Genomic DNA, 24426 nt, shown 5'->3' on the forward strand with positions numbered 1-24426 from the left:
ATAGTATTTGGCAGTTCACTGGGGCAGCAGCTGGAAAAATCAAGAACTAGACATGCTATGGCTGAATGTCTTCATAAATCCATGGGAAAACACAGAAGGAAACTCACAGCATAAGAAAGCCAGTGCTTTCTTGGTTTGGGGAAAAAAGAGGGGAATGGCGACATGAGTTAAAAAGTGCATTTGAGAGAAAACAACGTCTACAAAATGCAGGGAAATGGTGTGTGTGTGTGTGTGTGTGTGTGTGTGTGTGTGTGTGTGTGTGTGTTTAGAGAATGATCCTGTGAAGAATCCCCCAAATCTGTAAACACAGTTTTTGGTTTTCCTGAAGATTTTCCATTTCCAAGATGAAATGTGGAATCTGCCTTCTCTTCCTGATGTCTTTATTTCCTTACAATCGGGTACAGAAAAAACAATTGTCAGCACAGAATTGCTGACTATTGAGGGGCTCTGGGGATCCAGCAGGCCCCCCAGGAGAGTGTCCAGGAGTTGGGTCCGGTGGTGGGGTGGGGAGAAGTTCCTTTCTTCCTAGAACAGACGTCTGCAGGCTTTGCTCCTAGGGCCTGGAGAGCGCTGAGGACGCACCTGGGGACTTGAACTTGGAGAGGGAGGTAGAGGTTGCAGTGGTGAGGTGGGGAAGGGCCTCAGAAGGTGGAAATCCACGTCGTAGGCGGGATTAGAAGAGCGCCTCACTGGACTAGGGGTGGGGGCCCAAGCACGGAGATATGGGATGGGCCCCTGCGGGCCGGCTGGAGGGTCCATCCATTGCTCCTCGAAGGCCTCTATTTTTCTGACGATCTCTGGCATAAATTCGCAGAAGAATCCCTGCTCGACGACCATGTTCTCACCGAGGGGTCTCAGGAAGGCGCCCAGTTCCGGGTCTTCAGGACAGTCTCCCTGGCCTCCTGGGCGTTGGTCGGTGGCTCCCACGAGGCCCTCAGGGATCAGAATGAGGTTGTGTCCTTGGAGACTCACTTGCAGGACAGAGCTTGGCGCAGGCTGTAGCACCAGGTCGCCGTCGTCCATGGGTACCTGTAAGGAGCAGCCCGCGGCCACAACCACCACGGAGGTGAGCGCGGTGGCGTTGGCTGCTGCTGCAGAGTTTTGCAAGGTGGGTTCCGCCGGGGCCTCTGCAGGGTCTGCAGGGTCGTCTAGTCGGCGGCGTTTGGCAGGGCCAGGTCCTCCAGGCTGTGGTCCCCCGCAGGGCGCAGGGCAGGCGCTGGGGCTGCGTGGACGAATGCCCACCATGTCGACAGCGCTGTGGTGGATGCTCCCGTTTCGGGGCAAAGTGAGTGCGGGGCGCAGGCGGCGCGGTCCTGCGCGTGCTGACAGTCAGGTCCAGAGGACAGGTGAGGTGCGCTAAGCTTTCGAGTGGGCGGCAGTCCTAGCTTCTTTGGATCTGCGCCCACTGCTGTGCTTGGCGTCCCACTTTGGAACCTTGCAACTATGCACTGACCCGGATGCGCCCTGGAGGGCCAATTATATTGCCCGCGCAACCCAAGTTCCAGTGTCACGCTAAGCTCCGCCCCTACGGAGCTCCGCCCCTAGATGGGAGGAGTCGGCTGGCTAACAGCTTTGGCTGTGGTGTGTCTCTGTGGGGAAATACCTAGTGGGCAGAATCACTGGTGTTTCTTGCGTGGAGGGATAAAAACAGGCGTAGAATTTCAAGATGGCTAACGTTAGAATTCATGTCTTCCAGGATTCTGGGGAAAACACTCAAAAAGTCCTCTGCACCTAGTAATCCCCAACCGCCAACCCACCCAAAGGCTACTTAAAGTGCCCCCCCACTTTGTCCTTTCTGCTGCTGGGGATTGAACTCAGGGACTTACAAATGCTAAGCAAGATTCCAGTTCTGAGTATTTTATTATTATTATTATTATTTTGAGGGGATGGGGAGGTACTTAGAACTCGGGGGCACTGCATCACTGAGCCACATCCCCAGCTCTTTATGTATTTTATTTAGAGTTAGGATCTTGGTAGGTTGTTTAGAGCCTAACTGTTGCTGAGATTGACTTTGAACTCCTGATCCTCTTTCCTCAGCCTGCTGAGTTGCTGGGATTGCAGGCTTGCACCACCATGCCCGGCCTGAAATTCTTTTTAATATTTGACAATCGTTTTATCTTAAGAATAAATGAAAAATGTAGATTTTTCTTTTAGGAAAAGTGCATTTTAAATACTAAAATGAAAAGCTTTATGGCAGTTTGTTCCTGAAGGTTAAGGCCTGTAATAAAATTGTTAATTGCATTATTAAAATTAAAGCAATACAATTAACTTTTTTTTCTTTTTTATTGAGCACTTACTTATATGTCCACCATTTTACTGTTTTAAAAAATGATTTTTCTAGGCGTAGTGGTGCATGTCTGTAATCCGGGCGATTTGGCCAGTTGAAACCAGAGGATCCCAAGTTGAAAGCCCGCCTCAACAATTTAAAGAGATCTTAAGCAATTTAGAGAGACCCTGTCTCAAGAAAAAAAAAAAAAAAAAAACGGGCTGGGGATTTGGCTCAGTGGTTAAATTGTTATCCCTGGGTTCAATCCTTGGTACTTCCTCACCCTGGTCTTGCCAGATATGATCTTTTTTTTCCCCTTACAACAGCTGAGGCTCTAAGTGGTAAAGCAAAATTTCCCATAATTAAACACTTCATTTATGTTTGTTGTAGAATCAAATGCAATCGTGACTTTAAATCAATTATACTTAATTTAGGTATTTATTGTGTACACCTAACGAACACTGATTTGGTACTGTGTGTGCCTTTCATATTAACATGTGTGTCTACCCTGTTTTATTTCCAATGTTTCTATTTCTTGGTTTACATTCGCGGGAGCCCAATGTGTTTCAATTTCACTACATTCTTGCAAACATTTATCTCTCATATGCCTGCCTGTCTGCTGGCCTGCCTGCTTTTCTTCCATTCATCAGTGCCTATAAAATGTACAGAATGGCAACTTTCACTGTGGCTCATTGGTTACTACACAAAACCATAAATGGATCAATTTCATTCCCCAGTGCTTCCCTCACTATTCCTTCTTTTCTCCCCTGATCCCTTCCCTCTACTCTCCCATCTCCCTTCTAATTTCATGGGGTCCTTTTTTTCCCTCCTAGTTTCCACACATGGGAGAAAACACATGGTACTTTTCTCTCTGATTTTGACTTATTCACTCAAAATTTATGGTCTCCAGTTTCATCTATTCTTCTGCAAGTGACATTTTTGTTCTTCTTTATGTCTGAATAAAACTGCATTTTGTGTGTGTGCATATGTGTGTGTGTGTGTGTGTGTGTGTGTGTGTGTATATATATATATATATATATATATATATATAATATTCTTTATCCATTTATCTGTTGACAGACACCTTGGTTGATCCCATTACTTGGCTAATGTGAATTGTGCTGCAATAAAGATGGTATGCATGCTATCTGTAAAATGTGCTGTCTTTATTTTTTATTTTTTGACAAATACCCAAATGTGGTATAGCTGGATCATATGGCAGATTTATTTTTAGCCTTTTGAAGAACCCCCATACTGATTTCCATAGTGGCTGTACTAATTTATATTCCCACCAACAGTGTGTAAGAGTTTCTTACCCCATCATCCCATCCTCACCAGCATTTATTGTTTGTATTCTTGATGGCTGCACTTCTAACTGAAGTCAGATGGAATCTCAGTATAGGTTATTTCTTTGTTTGTTTGTTTTTGTACTGGGGAATGAACCCAGGGGCCTTTAACCACTGAGCCACATCCCGAGGTCCTTATTTGTATTCTATTTAGAGACAGGGTCTCACTGAGTTGCTAAAGGCCTCACTAAGTTGCTGGGGCTGGATTTGAACTCACAATCTTTCTGCCTCAGCCTCCCTAGCAGTTGGGATTGCAGGCGTACACCACTGCTCAGTATAGTTTTGATATGCATTTCCCTTTATTTATTTATTTTTATTGGTGCAGATTATCCAACCCAGGGCCTTGCTGGTGCTAAGCAAGTGCTGTGCTGCTGAGCCACATCCCCTACCCTGTTGTGCATTTCCCTGGTGGCTAAAAATGTTGAACATTTTTTTATATAATTGTTGACCCTTCATACTTCTTTTGAGAAGTGTCTGTACACTTCATGTACCCATTTATCGACTGGGTTACTTGCCTTGCAAGCATTTCTTATTGCTGGATTCTTAAATCTTTTCCTACCCGATATAGTAAAGTGCTACCCTGTGTTTTTATTTTGCATTTCTGATTACCTGTGTGGCCACATCATTTTTTTTCATATAATTATTGGCAATTATTTTCTTATATTTTCTATAAAATATTCCTCTCTTCTATTTTTTTTTTACTTTAATAAATTGGGTCTCAGAATACTACACACCATTTACTTCTCAGATGACTAATGAAGTGTCTATGGCTCTCCTATACTCTTTTATGACCTGATTATCTGATTCCCTATTATTCTTACAGTTCTACTTCTGGTATACATTGTGGTTATTTGAATATTCTCATAGACTATTTCTGACAGGTGACCTCTAAGTCCTCTTTCTTTTCAACACTTTTTTCCTGCCTCCTGTAAGACTTATATGCTTATATGCTTGTACTGTGGATCATTCTTTTCTCCAAGCTTCTGAGAGTTGCTTTTAAGAATGTGAGTACTGTCTTAACAAAGTCCTTGCCAGGGTGTTAAAACTCTCTTGTATTACAGGAGAATTCTTCTAAATTTCCAAACTCTCTCTTTAACAGGCTGATATCCAGCAGCTTCAGTTTTATACTTGATTCCTACTGGTTTATGTTGGGTGAATCCTGCAGAACAGACACATACACCTGCACACACACACACACACATGCATGCACACACTCGCGCAGGCACACACACACACACACACACACACACACACACACAATTATGTGCATTTCTTCCCTCCCCTTCATTGTTTACAGGCCCATATTTCTGGGCTTAACTTTAATTACTGGCCTTGTGGTGGAGAGGAGTTAAGGGCAGGTTTTGAGGTCAATTCATGTTGCCTTGCCAGGGAGCTGCTTCTGTCAACTTAATGCAAGGCACTGTCAACCATTAACAGAGAAGACCAGGCCAGTTCTCCAGGCTTGGGGTCTGGGAATTCAAGATATTCAAATCTGTCCACCTGGTTGTCTTTACCCCATGTGTCAGAGCCCAATCAGAGGTGTGACCTCACCAGCACAGACTTGCCTAATTTGAGAATTCAACCTATCTGTTCAGTAAACTCTGGGTCAGGTGCTTAGGTTCCTACCCCTAGCTCCAAGAGATGTAAGACTAATTGTATGAGTTGAAGAGACTGCCTGGATCTCATATTTAGATTTCATTGGTAATTAACCATCCTTCTCATTCCCAAATGCATTGATTATTTTAGAAATGGTCATTCAATTCCACACTACTGTTTTTTTGTTTTTTTGTTTGTTTGTTATTTTTGTGTTTTGTATTGGTACCAGGGATTGAACCCAGGGAACCTCACCTCAACCACTGATCCACACTCCCTGTTCTTTTTTGTAGTTTAGAGACAGGGTCTCACTGAGTTGCTTAGGGCCTCACTAAGTTGCTGAGGATGGCTTTGAACTTGTGACCCTCCTGCCTCAACCTTCAGATGTTGGGATGGTCTTCTGGGAATAAGGGAGCCACCACACCAATCCCGCCCACTACTCTTTCTTAGTGTAGCTCTCCACTGTCATTCCAACCCTGGGGCTCTTGCCCCTCATTTCTTGAATGCTTTTTACTCTATTCCATATTGATTCTGTCACAATTCCTAATGATTTAAAAATATGTTTGGATGATTCTTCCAAAACACTGGTATGACTGGATCTTTCATGATTCTGAAGCAATCCAAACTCCTGTATCTCCCATTTCCCTGATTTCTAGGGATGTTGAACATTTTGAACATTTTTTTTTCATGTTTGTTAGTCGTTTGTATTTCTTCTTTTCAGAAGTGTGTTTAGTTCTTTTGCCCACTTATTGATTGGTTCTTTTGTGATTTGGGGGGGGGGGTTAAGATTTTTGAGTTCTTAATATATTCTAAGTATGAATTCCCTGTCAGTAGAGTAGTGGTAAAGATTTCCTCATTCTGTAAGCCCTTTATTCATGCTCTTAATTTTTTCCTTTGGGACATCAGTGGAATGGAAGAAGGGAATTGAGGGAGAAGGAGGAGGAGTGGGCAAAGTGTGGAGCTGTGGAGTGAAATTGATCATATTATGCTATGTACATATGTGAATATGTCATAGTGCATTCTGTCATTATGTATTATCTATAAAGCAACTGATTAAAAAGCTAAAAATAAATAGAAGGAAGACTAGTAGAGAGGAAGAGGAACAGGGGAGAGTGGAGAGAAGGGAAAGTGGAAGTAATGGTTATTAAAATGGAACCAATTATATTCTATGCATATATGAGTGTCAAAAATGTACCCCACTATTATGTATAACTATAATGCAATAATAAAAACATTTAAAAATCAAGGAACACAAAGTGTAAAATAAGACAATTTAAAAATATACTACAATGAGTAGAAAAGTCACATCTAAAAGGAATAACAACTTGATTCGCAGACTTTTTATCTTGCAATCACAAAAATGGCAATAGGCGAATATTGTTCAAACAGTTATATATCATTTTATATTTAAGAATGAATATGTAATAACGGCGTTTTTTCTTTTTAAAATTTATTTTGCCTTACAATTCTTAATACACAACTATACAATAATTTATCATATCTCTGATTATATATAAGCTGTGTTGACACCAAATTGAAATGTTCATACATGAGTAATAATGGCCTTTTCAGGCATACAATACTAAGAGAGTTTATCATGCAAAACCATGTTCAAATTTATAGAACCAAGATAGTTTACCACACATAGGACATGGTGGAAATAACTATGAAAGGATATTCTTCAGCCAGATGAAAATTGAGGCTAGACTGAATGAGTAGAATGTTAAGAATAAAAAGGTAGGAAAGAATTGGTAATGTGGATTTGGAGTTGTAGCTCAGCAGTAGAACCCTTGCCTAGTCCATGGAGGCACTGGGTTCAATCCTCAGCATCACATTAAAAAATAGATAAATGAATAAACTAAAGGTATTTTCAGGTACAACTAAAAATTAAAAATAATAATTAGTAAGGTGCGGTGGTCAATCTGAATAGTTACTGATGTTTTGAAATGAAATGACCCTTTGGCTTCAGTTTTGTAATATTTTACTTTATAGAAATGAAGCAAACATGGTAATAAATTAACATTTCAAATGTTACAAGTTTTATTTACATTAGAAAAAAATCAGGGTACAATTTAAATGGTAGAAAACACTGTGGAATAGCAGTAAAGCAAACATTTCCATCAGTCTATTGGTTTAAATCACCAGATGAACTTATTTAAAAAATATATTCCAATGCATGCTGACAACATCTGATAAAATTCCACATAAATCTCATTTACATTAAGAAGTAAGATTGGAAGAGAATTTCTTCAACAGGTTAAGAGACTGCTGAGAACAAACACCATACAATCAGATGTGGCAACCATCATAGTATTTGGCAGTTCACTGGGGCAGCAGCTGGAAAAATCAAGAACTAGACATGCTATGGCTGAATGTCTTCATAAATCCATGGGAAAACACAGAAGGAAACTCACAGCATAAGAAAGCCAGTGCTTTCTTGGTTTGGGGAAAAAAGAGGGGAATGGCGACATGAGTTAAAAAGTGCATTTGAGAGAAAACAACGTCTACAAAATGCAGGGAAATGGTGTGTGTGTGTGTGTGTGTGTGTGTGTGTGTGTGTGTGTGTGTTTAGAGAATGATCCTGTGAAGAATCCCCCAAATCTGAAAACACAGTTTTTGGTTTTCCTGAAGATTTTCCATTTCCAAGATGAAATGTGGAATCTGCCTTCTCTTCGTGATGTCTTTATTTCCTTACAATCGGGTACAGAAAAAACAATTGTCAGCACAGAATTGCTGACTATTGAGGGGCTCTGGGGATCCAGCAGGCCCCCCAGGAGAGTGTCCAGGAGTTGGGTCCGGTGGTGGGGTGGGGAGAAGTTCCTTTCTTCCTAGAACAGACGTCTGCAGGCTTTGCTCCTAGGGCCTGGAGAGCGCTGAGGACGCACCTGGGGACTTGAACTTGGAGAGGGAGGTAGAGGTTGCAGTGGTGAGGTGGGGAAGGGCCTCAGAAGGTGGAAATCCACGTCGTAGGCGGGATTAGAAGAGCGCCTCACTGGACTAGGGGTGGGGGCCCAAGCACGGAGATATGGGATGGGCCCCTGCGGGCCGGCTGGAGGGTCCATCCATTGCTCCTCGAAGGCCTCTATTTTTCTGACGATCTCTGGCATAAATTCGCAGAAGAATCCCTGCTCGACGACCATGTTCTCACCGAGGGGTCTCAGGAAGGCGCCCAGTTCCGGGTCTTCAGGACAGTCTCCCTGGCCTCCTGGGCGTTGGTCGGTGGCTCCCACGAGGCCCTCAGGGATCAGAATGAGGTTGTGTCCTTGGAGACTCACTTGCAGGACAGAGCTTGGCGCAGGCTGTAGCACCAGGTCGCCGTCGTCCATGGGTACCTGTAAGGAGCAGCCCGCGGCCACAACCACCACGGAGGTGAGCGCGGTGGCGTTGGCTGCTGCTGCAGAGTTTTGCAAGGTGGGTTCCGCCGGGGCCTCTGCAGGGTCTGCAGGGTCGTCTAGTCGGCGGCGTTTGGCAGGGCCAGGTCCTCCAGGCTGTGGTCCCCCGCAGGGCGCAGGGCAGGCGCTGGGGCTGCGTGGACGAATGCCCACCATGTCGACAGCGCTGTGGTGGATGCTCCCGTTTCGGGGCAAAGTGAGTGCGGGGCGCAGGCGGCGCGGTCCTGCGCGTGCTGACAGTCAGGTCCAGAGGACAGGTGAGGTGCGCTAAGCTTTCGAGTGGGCGGCAGTCCTAGCTTCTTTGGATCTGCGCCCACTGCTGTGCTTGGCGTCCCACTTTGGAACCTTGCAACTATGCACTGACCCGGATGCGCCCTGGAGGGCCAATTATATTGCCCGCGCAACCCAAGTTCCAGTGTCACGCTAAGCTCCGCCCCTACGGAGCTCCGCCCCTAGATGGGAGGAGTCGGCTGGCTAACAGCTTTGGCTGTGGTGTGTCTCTGTGGGGAAATACCTAGTGGGCAGAATCACTGGTGTTTCTTGCGTGGAGGGATAAAAACAGGCGTAGAATTTCAAGATGGCTAACGTTAGAATTCATGTCTTCCAGGATTCTGGGGAAAACACTCAAAAAGTCCCCTGCACCTAGTAATCCCCAACCTCCAACCCACCCAAAGGCTACTTAAAGTGCCCCCCCACTTTGTCCTTTCTGCTGCTGGGGATTGAACTCAGGGACTTACAAATGCTAAGCAAGATTCCAGTTCTGAGTATTTTATTATTATTATTATTTTGAGGGGATGGGGAGGTACTTAGAACTCGGGGGCACTGCATCACTGAGCCACATCCCCAGCTCTTTATGTATTTTATTTAGAGTTAGGATCTTGGTAGGTTGTTTAGAGCCTAACTGTTGCTGAGATTGACTTTGAACTCCTGATCCTCTTTCCTCAGCCTGCTGAGTTGCTGGGATTGCAGGCTTGCACCACCATGCCCGGCCTGAAATTCTTTTTAATGTTTGACAATCGTTTTATCTTAAGAATAAATGAAAAATGTAGATTTTTCTTTTAGGAAAAGTGCATTTTAAATACTAAAATGAAAAGCTTTATGGCAGTTTGTTCCTGAAGGTTAAGGCCTGTAATAAAATTGTTAATTGCATTATTAAAATTAAAGCAATACAATTAACTTTTTTTTCTTTTTTATTGAGCACTTACTTATATGTCCACCATTTTACTGTTTTAAAAAATGATTTTTCTAGGCGTAGTGGTGCATGTCTGTAATCCGGGCGATTTGGCCAGTTGAAACCAGAGGATCCCAAGTTGAAAGCCCGCCTCAACAATTTAAAGAGATCTTAAGCAATTTAGAGAGACCCTGTCTCAAGAAAAAAAAAAAAAAAAACGGGCTGGGGATTTGGCTCAGTGGTTAAATTGTTATCCCTGGGTTCAATCCTTGGTACTTCCTCACCCTGGTCTTGCCAGATATGATCTTTTTTTTCCCCTTACAACAGCTGAGGCTCTAAGTGGTAAAGCAAAATTTCCCATAATTAAACACTTCATTTATGTTTGTTGTAGAATCAAATGCAATCGTGACTTTAAATCAATTATACTTAATTTAGGTATTTATTGTGTACACCTAACGAACACTGATTTGGTACTGTGTGTGCCTTTCATATTAACATGTGTGTCTACCCTGTTTTATTTCCAATGTTTCTATTTCTTGGTTTACATTCGCGGGAGCCCAATGTGTTTCAATTTCACTACATTCTTGCAAACATTTATCTCTCATATGCCTGCCTGTCTGCTGGCCTGCCTGCTTTTCTTCCATTCATCAGTGCCTATAAAATGTACAGAATGGCAACTTTCACTGTGGCTCATTGGTTACTACACAAAACCATAAATGGATCAATTTCATTCCCCAGTGCTTCCCTCACTATTCCTTCTTTTCTCCCCTGATCCCTTCCCTCTACTCTCCCATCTCCCTTCTAATTTCATGGGGTCCTTTTTTTCCCTCCTAGTTTCCACACATGGGAGAAAACACATGGTACTTTTCTCTCTGATTTTGACTTATTCACTCAAAAAAATTATGGTCTCCAGTTTCATCTATTCTTCTGCAAGTGACATTTTTGTTCTTCTTTATGTCTGAATAAAACTGCATTTTGTGGTTGTCATATGTGTGTGTGTGTGTGTGTGTGTGTGTATATATATATATATATATATATATATATATATATATATATAGTATTCTTTATCCATTTATCTGTTGACAGACACCTTGGTTGATCCCATTACTTGGCTAATGTGAATTGTGCTGCAATAAACATGGTATGCATGTTATCTGTAAAATGTGCTGTCTTTATTTTTTATTTTTTGACAAATACCCAAATGTGGTATAGCTGGATCATATGGCAGATTTATTTTTAGCCTTTTGAAGAACCCCCATACTGATTTCCACAGTGGCTCTACTAATTTATATTCCCACCAACAGTGTGTAAGAGTTTCTTACCCCATCATCCCATCCTCACCAGCATTTATTGTTTGTATTCTTGATGGCTGCACTTCTAACTGAAGTCAGATGGAATCTCAGTATAGGTTATTTGTTTGTTTGTTTGTTTTTGTACTTGGGAATGAACCCAGGGGCCTTTAACCACTGAGCCACATCCCCAGGTCCTTATTTGTATTCTATTTAGAGACAGGGTCTCACTGAGTTGCTAAGGGCCTCACTAAGTTGCTGAGGCTGGATTTGAACTCACAATCTTTCTGCCTCAGCCTCCCTAGCAGCTGGGATTGCAGGCATACACCACTGCTCAGTATAGTTTTGATATGCATTTCCCTTTATTTATTTATTTTTATTGGTGCGGATTATCCAACCCAGGGCCTTGCTGGTGCTAAGCAAGTGCTGTGCTGCTGAGCCACATCCCCTACCCTGTTGTGCATTTCCCTGGTGGCTAAAAATGTTGAACATTTTTTTATATAATTGTTGACCCTTCATACTTCTTTTGAGAAGTGTCTGTACACTTCATGTACCCATTTATCGACTGGGTTACTTGCCTTGCATGCATTTCTTATTGCTGGATTCTTAAATCTTTTCCAACCCGGTATAGTAAAGTGCTACCCTGTGTTTTTATTTTGCATTTCTGATTACCTGTGTGGCTACATCATTTTTTTTCATATAATTATTGGCAATTATTTTCTTATATTTTCTATAAAATGTTCCTCTCTTCTATTTTTTTTTACTTTAATAAATTGGGTCTCAGAATACTACACACCATTTACTTCTCAGATGTCTAATGAAGTGTCTATGGCTCTCCTATAGTCTTTGATGACCTGATTACCTGATTCCCTATTATTCTTACAGTTCTACTTCTGGTATACTTTGTGGTTATTTGAATATTCTCATAGACTATTTCTGACACGTGACCTCTAAGTCCTCTTTCCTTTCAACACTTTTGTCCTGCCTCCTGTAAGACTTATATGCTTATATGCTTGTACTGTGGATCATTCTTTTCTCCAAGCTTCTGAGAGTTGCTTTTAAGAATGTGAGTACTGTCTTAACAAAGTCCTTGCCAGGGTGTTAAAACTCTCTTGTGTTACAGGAGAATTCTTCTAAATTTCCAAACTCTCTCTTTAACAGGCTGATATCCAGCAGCTTCAGTTTTATACTTGATTCCTACTGGTTTATGTTGGGTGAATCCTGCAGAACAGACACATACACCTGCACACACACACACACATGCATGCACACACTCGCGCAGGCACACACACACACACACACACACACACACACACAATTATGTGCCTTTCTTCCCTCCCCTTCATTGTTTACAGGCCCATATTTCTGGGCTTAACTTTAATTACTGGCCTTGTGGTGGAGAGGAGTTAAGGGAAGGTTTTGAGGTCAATTCATGTTGCCTTGCCAGGGAGCTGCTTCTGTCAACTTAATGCAAGGCACTGTCAACCATTAACAGAGAAGACCAGGCCAGTTCTCCAGGCTTGGGGTCTGGGAATTCAAGATATTCAAATCTGTCCACCTGGTTGTCTTTACCCCATGTGTCAGAGCCCAATCAGAGGTGTGACCTCACCAGCACAGACTTGCCTAATTTGAGAATTCAACCTATCTGTTCAGTAAACTCTGGGTCAGGTGCTTAGGTTCCTACCCCTAGCTCCAAGAGATGTAAGACTAATTGTATGAGTTGAAGAGACTGCCTGGATCTCATATTTAGATTTCATTGGTAATTAACCATCCTTCTCATTCCCAAATGCATTGATTATTTTAGAAATGGTCATTCAATTCCACACTACTGTTTTTTTGTTTTTTTGTTTGTTTGTTATTTTTGTGTTTTGTATTGGTACCAGGGATTGAACCCAGGGAACCTCAACCACTGATCCACACTCCCTGTTCTTTTTTGTAGTTTAGAGACAGGGTCTCACTGAGTTGCTTAGGGCCTCACTAAGTTGCTGAGGATGGCTTTGAACTTGTGACCCTCCTGCCTCAACCTTCAGATGTTGGGATGGTCTTCTGGGAATACGGGAGCCACCACACCAATCCCGCCCACTACTCTTTCTTAGTGCAGCTCTCCACTCTCATTCCAACCCTGGGGCTCTTGCCCCTCATTTCTTGAATGCTTTTTACTCTATTCCATATTGATTCTGTCACAATTCCTAATGATTTAAAAATATGTTTGGATGATTCTTCCAAAACACTGGTATGACTGGATCTTTCATGATTCTGAAGCAATCCAAACTCCTGTATCTCCCATTTCCCTGATTTCTAGGGATGTTGAACATTTTGAACATTTTTTTTTTCATGTTTGTTAGTCGTTTGTATTTCTTCTTTTCAGAAGTGTGTTTAGTTCTTTTGCCCACTTATTGATTGGTTCTTTTGTGACTTGGGGGGGGGGATTAAGATTTTTGAGTTCTTAATATATTCTAAGTATTAATTCCCTGTCAGAAGAGTAGTGGTAAAGATTTCCTCATTCTGTAAGCCCTTTATTCATGCTCTTAATTTTTTTCCTTTGGGACATCAGTGGAATGGAAGAAGGGAATTGAGGGAGAAGGAGGAGGAGTGGGCAAAGTGTGGAGCTGTGGAGTGAAATTGATCATATTATGCTATGTACATATGTGAATATGTCATAGTGCATTCTATCATTATGTATTATCTATAAAGCAACTGATTAAAAAGCTAAAAATAAATAGAAGGAAGACTAGTAGAGAGGAAGAGGAACAGGGGAGAGTGGAGAGAAGGGAAAGTGGAAGTAATGGTTATTAAAATGGAACCAATTATATTCTATGCATATATGAGTGTCAAAAATGTACCCCACTATTATGTATAACTATAATGCAATAATAAAAACATTTAAAAATCAAGGAACACAAAGTGTAAAATAAGACAATTTAAAAATATACTACAATGAGTAGAAAAGTCACATCTAAAAGGAATAACAACTTGATTCGCAGACTTTTTATCTTGCAATCACAAAAATGGCAATAGGCGAATATTGTTCAAACAGTTATATATCATTTTATATTTAAGAATGAATATGTAATAACGGCGTTTTTTCTTTTTAAAATTTATTTTGCCTTACAATTCTTAATACACAACTATACAATAATTTATCATATCTCTGATTATATATAAGCTGTGTTGACACCAAATTGAAATGTTCATACATGAGTAATAATGGCCTTTTCAGGCATACAATACTAAGAGAGTTTATCATGCAAAACCATGTTCAAATTTATAGAACCAAGATAGTTTACCACACATAGGACATGGTGGAAATAACTATGAAAGGATATTCTTCAGCCAGATGAAAATTGAGGCTAGACTGAATGAGTAGAATGTTAAGAATAAAAAGGTAGGAAAGAATTGGTAATGTGGATTTGGAGTTGTAGCTCAGCAGTAGAACCCTTGCCTAGTCCATGGAGGCACTGGGTTCAATCCTCAGCATCACATTAAAAAATAGATAAATGAATAAACTAAAGGTATTTTCAGGTACAACTAAAAATTAAAAATAATAATTAGTAAGGTGCGGTGGTCAATCTGAATAGTTACTGATGTTTTGAAATGAAATGACCCTTTGGCTTCAGTTTTGTAATATTTTACTTTATAGAAATGAAGCAAACATGGTAATAAATTAACATTTCAAATGTTACAAGTTTTATTTACATTAGAAAAAAATCAGGGTACAATTTAAATGGTAGAAAACACTGTGGAATAGCAGTAAAGCAAACATTTCCATCAGTCTATTGGTTTAAATCACCAGATGAACTTATTTAAAAAATATATTCCAATGCATGCTGACAACATCTGATAAAATTCCACATAAATCTCATTTACATTAAGAAGTAAGATTGGAAGAGAATTTCTTCAACAGGTTAAGAGACTGCTGAGAACAAACACCATACAATCAGATGTGGCAACCATCATAGTATTTGGCAGTTCACTGGGGCAGCAGCTGGAAAAATCAAGAACTAGACATGCTATGGCTGAATGTCTTCATAAATCCATGGGAAAACACAGAAGGAAACTCACAGCATAAGAAAGCCAGTGCTTTCTTGGTTTGGGGAAAAAAGAGGGGAATGGCGACATGAGTTAAAAAGTGCATTTGAGAGAAAACAACGTCTACAAAATGCAGGGAAATGGTGTGTGTGTGTGTGTGTGTGTGTGTGTGTGTGTGTGTGTGTTTAGAGAATGATCCTGTGAAGAATCCCCCAAATCTGAAAACACAGTTTTTGGTTTTCCTGAAGATTTTCCATTTCCAAGATGAAATGTGGAATCTGCCTTCTCTTCCTGATGTCTTTATTTCCTTACAATCGGGTACAGAAAAAACAATTGTCAGCACAGAATTGCTGACTATTGAGGGGCTCTGGGGATCCAGCAGGCCCCCCAGGAGAGTGTCCAGGAGTTGGGTCCGGTGGTGGGGTGGGGAGAAGTTCCTTTCTTCCTAGAACAGACGTCTGCAGGCTTTGCTCCTAGGGCCTGGAGAGCGCTGAGGACGCACCTGGGGACTTGAACTTGGAGAGGGAGGTAGAGGTTGCAGTGGTGAGGTGGGGAAGGGCCTCAGAAGGTGGAAATCCACGTCGTAGGCGGGATTAGAAGAGCGCCTCACTGGACTAGGGGTGGGGGCCCAAGCACGGAGATATGGGATGGGCCCCTGCGGGCCGGCTGGAGGGTCCATCCATTGCTCCTCGAAGGCCTCTATTTTTCTGACGATCTCTGGCATAAATTCGCAGAAGAATCCCTGCTCGACGACCATGTTCTCACCGAGGGGTCTCAGGAAGGCGCCCAGTTCCGGGTCTTCAGGACAGTCTCCCTGGCCTCCTGGGCGTTGGTCGGTGGCTCCCACGAGGCCCTCAGGGATCAGAATGAGGTTGTGTCCTTGGAGACTCACTTGCAGGACAGAGCTTGGCGCAGGCTGTAGCACCAGGTCGCCGTCGTCCATGGGTACCTGTAAGGAGCAGCCCGCGGCCACAACCACCACGGAGGTGAGCGCGGTGGCGTTGGCTGCTGCTGCAGAGTTTTGCAAGGTGGGTTCCGCCAGGGCCTCTGCAGGGTCTGCAGGGTCGTCTAGTCGGCGGCGTTTGGCAGGGCCAGGTCCTCCAGGCTGTGGTCCCCCGCAGGGCGCAGGGCAGGCGCTGGGGCTGCGTGGACGAATGCCCACCATGTCGACAGCGCTGTGGTGGATGCTCCCGTTTCGGGGCAAAGTGAGTGCGGGGCGCAGGCGGCGCGGTCCTGCGCGTGCTGACAGTCAGGTCCAGAGGACAGGTGAGGTGCGCTAAGCTTTCGAGTGGGCGGCAGTCCTAGCTTCTTTGGATCTGCGCCCACTGCTGTGCTTGGCGTCCCACTTTGGAACCTTGCAACTATGCACTGACCCGGATGCGCCCTGGAGGGCCAATTATATTGCCCGCGCAACCCAAGTTCCAGTGTCACGCTAAGCTCCGCCCCTACGGAGCTCCGCCCCTAGATGGGAGGAGTCGGCTGGCTAACAGCTTTGGCTGTGGTGTGTCTCTGTGGGGAAATACCTAGTGGGCAGAATCACTGGTGTTTCTTGCGTGGAGGGATAAAAACAGGCGTAGAATTTCAAGATGGCTAACGTTAGAATTCATGTCTTCCAGGATTCTGGGGAAAACACTCAAAAAGTCCCCTGCACCTAGTAATCCCCAACCGCCAACCCACCCAAAGGCTACTTAAAGTGCCCCCCCACTTTGTCCTTTCTGCTGCTGGGGATTGAACTCAGGGACTTACAAATGCTAAGCAAGATTCCAGTTCTGAGTATTTTATTATTATTATTATTTTGAGGGGATGGGGAGGTACTTAGAACTCGGGGGCACTGCATCACTGAGCCACATCCCCAGCTCTTTATGTATTTTATTTAGAGTTAGGATCTTGGTAGGTTGTTTAGAGCCTAACTGTTGCTGAGATTGACTTTGAACTCCTGATCCTCTTTCCTCAGCCTGCTGAGTTGCTGGGATTGCAGGCTTGCACCACCATGCCCGGCCTGAAATTCTTTTTAATGTTTGACAATCGTTTTATCTTAAGAATAAATGAAAAATGTAGATTTTTCTTTTAGGAAAAGTGCATTTTAAATACTAAAATGAAAAGCTTTATGGCAGTTTGTTCCTGAAGGTTAAGGCCTGTAATAAAATTGTTAATTGCATTATTAAAATTAAAGCAATACAATTAACTTTTTTTTCTTTTTTATTGAGCACTTACTTATATGTCCACCATTTTACTGTTTTAAAAAATGATTTTTCGAGGCGTAGTGGTGCATGTCTGTAATCCGGGCGATTTGGCCAGTTGAAACCAGAGGATCCCAAGTTGAAAGCCCGCCTCAACAATTTAAAGAGATCTTAAGCAATTTAGAGAGACCCTGTCTCAAGAAAAAAAAAAAAAAAAAAACGGGCTGGGGATTTGGCTCAGTGGTTAAATTGTTATCCCTGGGTTCAATCCTTGGTACTTCCTCACCCTGGTCTTGCCAGATATGATCTTTTTTTTCCCCTTACAACAGCTGAGGCTCTAAGTGGTAAAGCAAAATTTCCCATAATTAAACACTTCATTTATGTTTGTTGTAGAATCAAATGCAATCGTGACTTTAAATCAATTATACTTAATTTAGGTATTTATTGTGTACACCTAACGAACACTGATTTGGTACTGTGTGTGCCTTTCATATTAACATGTGTGTCTACCCTGTTTTATTTCCAATGTTTCTATTTCTTGGTTTACATTCGCGGGAGCCCAATGTGTTTCAATTTCACTACATTCTTGCAAACATTTATCTCTCATATGCCTGCCTGTCTGCTGGCCTGCCTGCTTTTCTTCCATTCATCAGTGCATATAAAATGTACAGAATGGCAACTTTGACTGTGGCTCATTGGTTAATACACAAAACCATAAATGGATCAATTTCATTCCCCAGTGCTTCCCTCACTATTCCTTCTTTTCTCCCCTGATCCCTTCCCTCTACTCTCCCATCTCCCTTCTAATTTCATGGGGTCCTTTTTTTCCCTCCTAGTTTCCACACATGGGAGAAAACACATGGTACTTTTCTCTCTGATTTTGACTTATTCACTCAAAAAAATTATGGTCTCCAGTTTCATCTATTCTTCTGCAAGTGACATTTTTGTTCTTCTTTATGTCTGAATAAAACTGCATTTTGTGTGTGTGCATATGTGTGTGTGTGTGTGTGTGTGTGTGTGTATATATATATATATATATATATATATATATATATATATATATATAGTATTCTTTATCCATTTATCTGTTGACAGACACCTTGGTTGATCCCATTACTTGGCTAATGTGAATTGTGCTGCAATAAACATGGTATGCATGTTATCTGTAAAATGTGCTGTCTTTATTTTTTATTTTTTGACAAATACCCAAATGTGGTATAGCTGGATCATATGGCAGATTTATTTTTAGCCTTTTGAAGAACCCCCATACTGATTTCCACAGTGGCTCTACTAATTTATATTCCCACCAACAGTGTGTAAGAGTTTCTTACCCCATCATCCCATCCTCACCAGCATTTATTGTTTGTATTCTTGATGGCTGCACTTCTAACTGAAGTCAGATGGAATCTCAGTATAGGTTATTTGTTTGTTTGTTTGTTTTTGTACTTGGGAATGAACCCAGGGGCCTTTAACCACTGAGCCACATCCCCAGGTCCTTATTTGTATTCTATTTAGAGACAGGGTCTCACTGAGTTGCTAAGGGCCTCACTAAGTTGCTGAGGCTGGATTTGAACTCACAATCTTTCTGCCTCAGCCTCCCTAGCAGCTGGGATTGCAGGCATACACCACTGCTCAGTATAGTTTTGATATGCATTTCCCTTTATTTATTTATTTTTATTGGTGCGGATTATCCAACCCAGGGCCTTGCTGGTGCTAAGCAAGTGCTGTGCTGCTGAGCCACATCCCCTACCCTGTTGTGCATTTCCCTGGTGGCTAAAAATGTTGAACATTTTTTTATATAATTGTTGACCCTTCATACTTCTTTTGAGAAGTGTCTGTACACTTCATGTACCCATTTATCGACTGGGTTACTTGCCTTGCATGCATTTCTTATTGCTGGATTCTTAAATCTTTTCCAACCCGGTATAGTAAAGTGCTACCCTGTGTTTTTATTTTGCATTTCTGATTACCTGTGTGGCTACATCATTTTTTTTATATAATTATTGGCAATTATTTTCTTATATTTTCTATAAAATGTTCCTCTCTTCTTTTTTTTTTTACTTTAATAAATTGGGTCTCAGAATACTACACACCATTTACTTCTCAGATGTCTAATGAAGTGTCTATGGCTCTCCTATAGTCTTTGATGACCTGATTACCTGATTCCCTATTATTCTTACAGTTCTACTTCTGGTATACTTTGTGGTTATTTGAATATTCTCATAGACTATTTCTGACAGGTGACCTCTAAGTCCTCTTTCCTTTCAACACTTTTGTCCTGCCTCTTGTAAGACTTATATGCTTATATGCTTGTACTGTGGATCATTCTTTTCTCCAAGCTTCTGAGAGTTGCTTTTAAGAATGTGAGTACTGTCTTAACAAAGTCCTTGCCAGGGTGTTAAAACTCTCTTGTATTACAGGAGAATTCTTCTAAATTTCCAAACTCTCTCTTTAACAGGCTGATATCCAGCAGCTTCAGTTTTATACTTGATTCCTACTGGTTTATGTTGGGTGAATCCTGCAGAACAGACACATACACCTGCACACACACACACACATGCATGCACACACTCGCGCAGGCACACACACACACACACACACACACACACACACACAATTATGTGCCTTTCTTCCCTCCCCTTCATTGGTTACAGGCCCATATTTCTGGGCTTAACTTTAATTACTGGCCTTGTGGTGGAGAGGAGTTAAGGGAAGGTTTTGAGGTCAATTCATGTTGCCTTGCCAGGGAGCTGCTTCTGTCAACTTAATGCAAGGCACTGTCAACCATTAACAGAGAAGACCAGGCCAGTTCTCCAGGCTTGGGGTCTGGGAATTCAAGATATTCAAATCTGTCCACCTGGTTGTCTTTACCCCATGTGTCAGAGCCCAATCAGAGGTGTGACCTCACCAGCACAGACTTGCCTAATTTGAGAATTCAACCTATCTGTTCAGTAAACTCTGGGTCAGGTGCTTAGGTTCCTACCCCTAGCTCCAAGAGATGTAAGACTAATTGTATGAGTTGAAGAGACTGCCTGGATCTCATATTTAGATTTCATTGGTAATTAACCATCCTTCTCATTCCCAAATGCATTGATTATTTTAGAAATGGCCATTCAATTCCACACTACTGTTTTTTTGTTTTTTTGTTTGTTTGTTATTTTTGTGTTTTGTATTGGTACCAGGGATTGAACCCAGGGAACCTCAACCACTGATCCACACTCCCTGTTCTTTTTTGTAGTTTAGAGACAGGGTCTCACTGAGTTGCTTAGGGCCTCACTAAGTTGCTGAGGATGGCTTTGAACTTGTGACCCTCCTGCCTCAACCTTCAGATGTTGGGATGGTCTTCTGGGAATACGGGAGCCACCACACCAATCCCGCCCACTACTCTTTCTTAGTGCAGCTCTCCACTCTCATTCCAATCCTGGGGCTCTTGCCCCTCATTTCTTGAATGCTTTTTACTCTATTCCATATTGATTCTGTCACAATTCCTAATGATTTAAAAATATGTTTGGATGATTCTTCCAAAACACTGGTATGACTGGATCTTTCATGATTCTGAAGCAATCCAAACTCCTGTATCTCCCATTTCCCTGATTTCTAGGGATGTTGAACATTTTGAACATTTTTTTTCATGTTTGTTAGTCGTTTGTATTTCTTCTTTTCAGAAGTGTGTTTAGTTCTTTTGCCCACTTATTGATTGGTTCTTTTGTGACTTGGGGGGGGGGATTAAGATTTTTGAGTTCTTAATATATTCTAAGTATTAATTCCCTGTCAGAAGAGTAGTGGTAAAGATTTCCTCATTCTGTAAGCCCTTTATTCATGCTCTTAATTTTTTCCTTTGGGACATCAGTGGAATGGAAGAAGGGAATTGAGGGAGAAGGAGGAGGAGTGGGCAAAGTGTGGAGCTGTGGAGTGAAATTGATCATATTATGCTATGTACATATGTGAATATGTCATAGTGCATTCTATCATTATGTATTATCTATAAAGCAACTGATTAAAAAGCTAAAAATAAATAGAAGGAAGACTAGTAGAGAGGAAGAGGAACAGGGGAGAGTGGAGAGAAGGGAAAGTGGAAGTAATGGTTATTAAAATGGAACCAATTATATTCTATGCATATATGAGTGTCAAAAATGTACCCCACTATTATGTATAACTATAATGCAATAATAAAAACATTTAAAAATCAAGGAACACAAAGTGTAAAATAAGACAATTTAAAAATATACTACAATGAGTAGAAAAGTCACATCTAAAAGGAATAACAACTTGATTCGCAGACTTTTTATCTTGCAATCACAAAAATGGCAATAGGCGAATATTGTTCAAACAGTTATATATCATTTTATATTTAAGAATGAATATGTAATAACGGCGTTTTTTCTTTTTAAAATTTATTTTGCCTTACAATTCTTAATACACAACTATACAATAATTTATCATATCTCTGATTATATATAAGCTGTGTTGACACCAAATTGAAATGTTCATACATGAGTAATAATGGCCTTTTCAGGCATACAATACTAAGAGAGTTTATCATGCAAAACCATGTTCAAATTTATAGAACCAAGATAGTTTACCACACATAGGACATGGTGGAAATAACTATGAAAGGATATTCTTCAGCCAGATGAAAATTGAGGCTAGACTGAATGAGTAGAATGTTAAGAATAAAAAGGTAGGAAAGAATTGGTAATGTGGATTTGGAGTTGTAGCTCAGCAGTAGAACCCTTGCCTAGTCCATGGAGGCACTGGGTTCAATCCTCAGCATCACATTAAAAAATAGATAAATGAATAAACTAAAGGTATTTTCAGGTACAACTAAAAATTAAAAATAATAATTAGTAAGGTGCGGTGGTCAATCTGAATAGTTACTGATGTTTTGAAATGAAATGACCCTTTGGCTTCAGTTTTGTAATATTTTACTTTATAGAAATGAAGCAAACATGGTAATAAATTAACATTTCAAATGTTACAAGTTTTATTTACATTAGAAAAAAATCAGGGTACAATTTAAATGGTAGAAAACACTGTGGAATAGCAGTAAAGCAAACATTTCCATCAGTCTATTGGTTTAAATCACCAGATGAACTTATTTAAAAAATATATTCCAATGCATGCTGACAACATCTGATAAAATTCCACATAAATCTCATTTACATTAAGAAGTAAGATTGGAAGAGAATTTCTTCAACAGGTTAAGAGACTGCTGAGAACAAACACCATACAATCAGATGTGGCAACCATCATAGTATTTGGCAGTTCACTGGGGCAGCAGCTGGAAAAATCAAGAACTAGACATGCTATGGCTGAATGTCTTCATAAATCCATGGGAAAACACAGAAGGAAACTCACAGCATAAGAAAGCCAGTGCTTTCTTGGTTTGGGGAAAAAAGAGGGGAATGGCGACATGAGTTAAAAAGTGCATTTGAGAGAAAACAACGTCTACAAAATGCAGGGAAATGGTGTGTGTGTGTGTGTGTGTGTGTGTGTGTGTGTGTGTGTGTGTGTTTAGAGAATGATCCTGTGAAGAATCCCCCAAATCTGAAAACACAGTTTTTGGTTTTCCTGAAGATTTTCCATTTCCAAGATGAAATGTGGAATCTGCCTTCTCTTCCTGATGTCTTTATTTCCTTACAATCGGGTACAGAAAAAACAATTGTCAGCACAGAATTGCTGACTATTGAGGGGCTCTGGGGATCCAGCAGGCCCCCCAGGAGAGTGTCCAGGAGTTGGGTCCGGTGGTGGGGTGGGGAGAAGTTCCTTTCTTCCTAGAACAGACGTCTGCAGGCTTTGCTCCTAGGGCCTGGAGAGCGCTGAGGACGCACCTGGGGACTTGAACTTGGAGAGGGAGGTAGAGGTTGCAGTGGTGAGGTGGGGAAGGGCCTCAGAAGGTGGAAATCCACGTCGTAGGCGGGATTAGAAGAGCGCCTCACTGGACTAGGGGTGGGGGCCCAAGCACGGAGATATGGGATGGGCCCCTGCGGGCCGGCTGGAGGGTCCATCCATTGCTCCTCGAAGGCCTCTATTTTTCTGACGATCTCTGGCATAAATTCGCAGAAGAATCCCTGCTCGACGACCATGTTCTCACCGAGGGGTCTCAGGAAGGCGCCCAGTTCCGGGTCTTCAGGACAGTCTCCCTGGCCTCCTGGGCGTTGGTCGGTGGCTCCCACGAGGCCCTCAGGGATCAGAATGAGGTTGTGTCCTTGGAGACTCACTTGCAGGACAGAGCTTGGCGCAGGCTGTAGCACCAGGTCGCCGTCGTCCATGGGTACCTGTAAGGAGCAGCCCGCGGCCACAACCACCACGGAGGTGAGCGCGGTGGCGTTGGCTGCTGCTGCAGAGTTTTGCAAGGTGGGTTCCGCCGGGGCCTCTGCAGGGTCTGCAGGGTCGTCTAGTCGGCGGCGTTTGGCAGGGCCAGGTCCTCCAGGCTGTGGTCCCCCGCAGGGCGCAGGGCAGGCGCTGGGGCTGCGTGGACGAATGCCCACCATGTCGACAGCGCTGTGGTGGATGCTCCCGTTTCGGGGCAAAGTGAGTGCGGGGCGCAGGCGGCGCGGTCCTGCGCGTGCTGACAGTCAGGTCCAGAGGACAGGTGAGGTGCGCTAAGCTTTCGAGTGGGCGGCAGTCCTAGCTTCTTTGGATCTGCGCCCACTGCTGTGCTTGGCGTCCCACTTTGGAACCTTGCAACTATGCACTGACCCGGATGCGCCCTGGAGGGCCAATTATATTGCCCGCGCAACCCAAGTTCCAGTGTCACGCTAAGCTCCGCCCCTACGGAGCTCCGCCCCTAGATGGGAGGAGTCGGCTGGCTAACAGCTTTGGCTGTGGTGTGTCTCTGTGGGGAAATACCTAGTGGGCAGAATCACTGGTGTTTCTTGCGTGGAGGGATAAAAACAGGCGTAGAATTTCAAGATGGCTAACGTTAGAATTCATGTCTTCCAGGATTCTGGGGAAAACACTCAAAAAGTCCCCTGCACCTAGTAATCCCCAACCGCCAACCCACCCAAAGGCTACTTAAAGTGCCCCCCCACTTTGTCCTTTCTGCTGCTGGGGATTGAACTCAGGGACTTACAAATGCTAAGCAAGATTCCAGTTCTGAGTATTTTATTATTATTATTATTTTGAGGGGATGGGGAGGTACTTAGAACTCGGGGGCA

General features: G+C 42.4%; 4 protein-coding genes across 4 annotated transcripts; all 4 read right to left on the reverse strand.

Moving 5' to 3' along the window:
- Positions 1-525: 525 nt before the first annotated feature.
- Positions 526-1245, reverse strand: LOC308653312 (proline-rich protein 23C-like; the record flags this gene model as incomplete). The annotated part of the gene is made up of 1 exon (XM_081301914.1): positions 526-1245. One exon carries the CDS (start codon positions 1243-1245, stop codon positions 526-528), a length of 720 nt encoding a protein of 239 aa, XP_081158040.1.
- Positions 1246-8033: 6788 nt separating this feature from the next.
- LOC308653313 (proline-rich protein 23C-like) lies at positions 8034-8753 on the reverse strand (the record flags this gene model as incomplete). Its single annotated transcript, XM_081301915.1, has 1 exon — positions 8034-8753. The coding sequence occupies one exon, from the start codon at positions 8751-8753 to the stop codon at positions 8034-8036; it is 720 nt and encodes a 239-aa protein (XP_081158041.1).
- A 6778-nt stretch (positions 8754-15531) lies between these two features.
- Positions 15532-16251, reverse strand: LOC308653314 (proline-rich protein 23C-like; the record flags this gene model as incomplete). Its single annotated transcript, XM_081301916.1, has 1 exon — positions 15532-16251. One exon carries the CDS (start codon positions 16249-16251, stop codon positions 15532-15534), a length of 720 nt encoding a protein of 239 aa, XP_081158042.1.
- Positions 16252-23040: 6789 nt separating this feature from the next.
- Positions 23041-23760, reverse strand: LOC308653315 (proline-rich protein 23C-like; the record flags this gene model as incomplete). The annotated part of the gene is made up of 1 exon (XM_081301917.1): positions 23041-23760. One exon carries the CDS (start codon positions 23758-23760, stop codon positions 23041-23043), a length of 720 nt encoding a protein of 239 aa, XP_081158043.1.
- Positions 23761-24426: the final 666 nt, after the last annotated feature.

Source organism: Spermophilus citellus, assembly GCF_964194105.1.
Source record: "Spermophilus citellus genome assembly, chromosome: 7".
In the NCBI taxonomy this organism is placed as follows: Eukaryota; Metazoa; Chordata; class Mammalia; order Rodentia; family Sciuridae; genus Spermophilus; species Spermophilus citellus.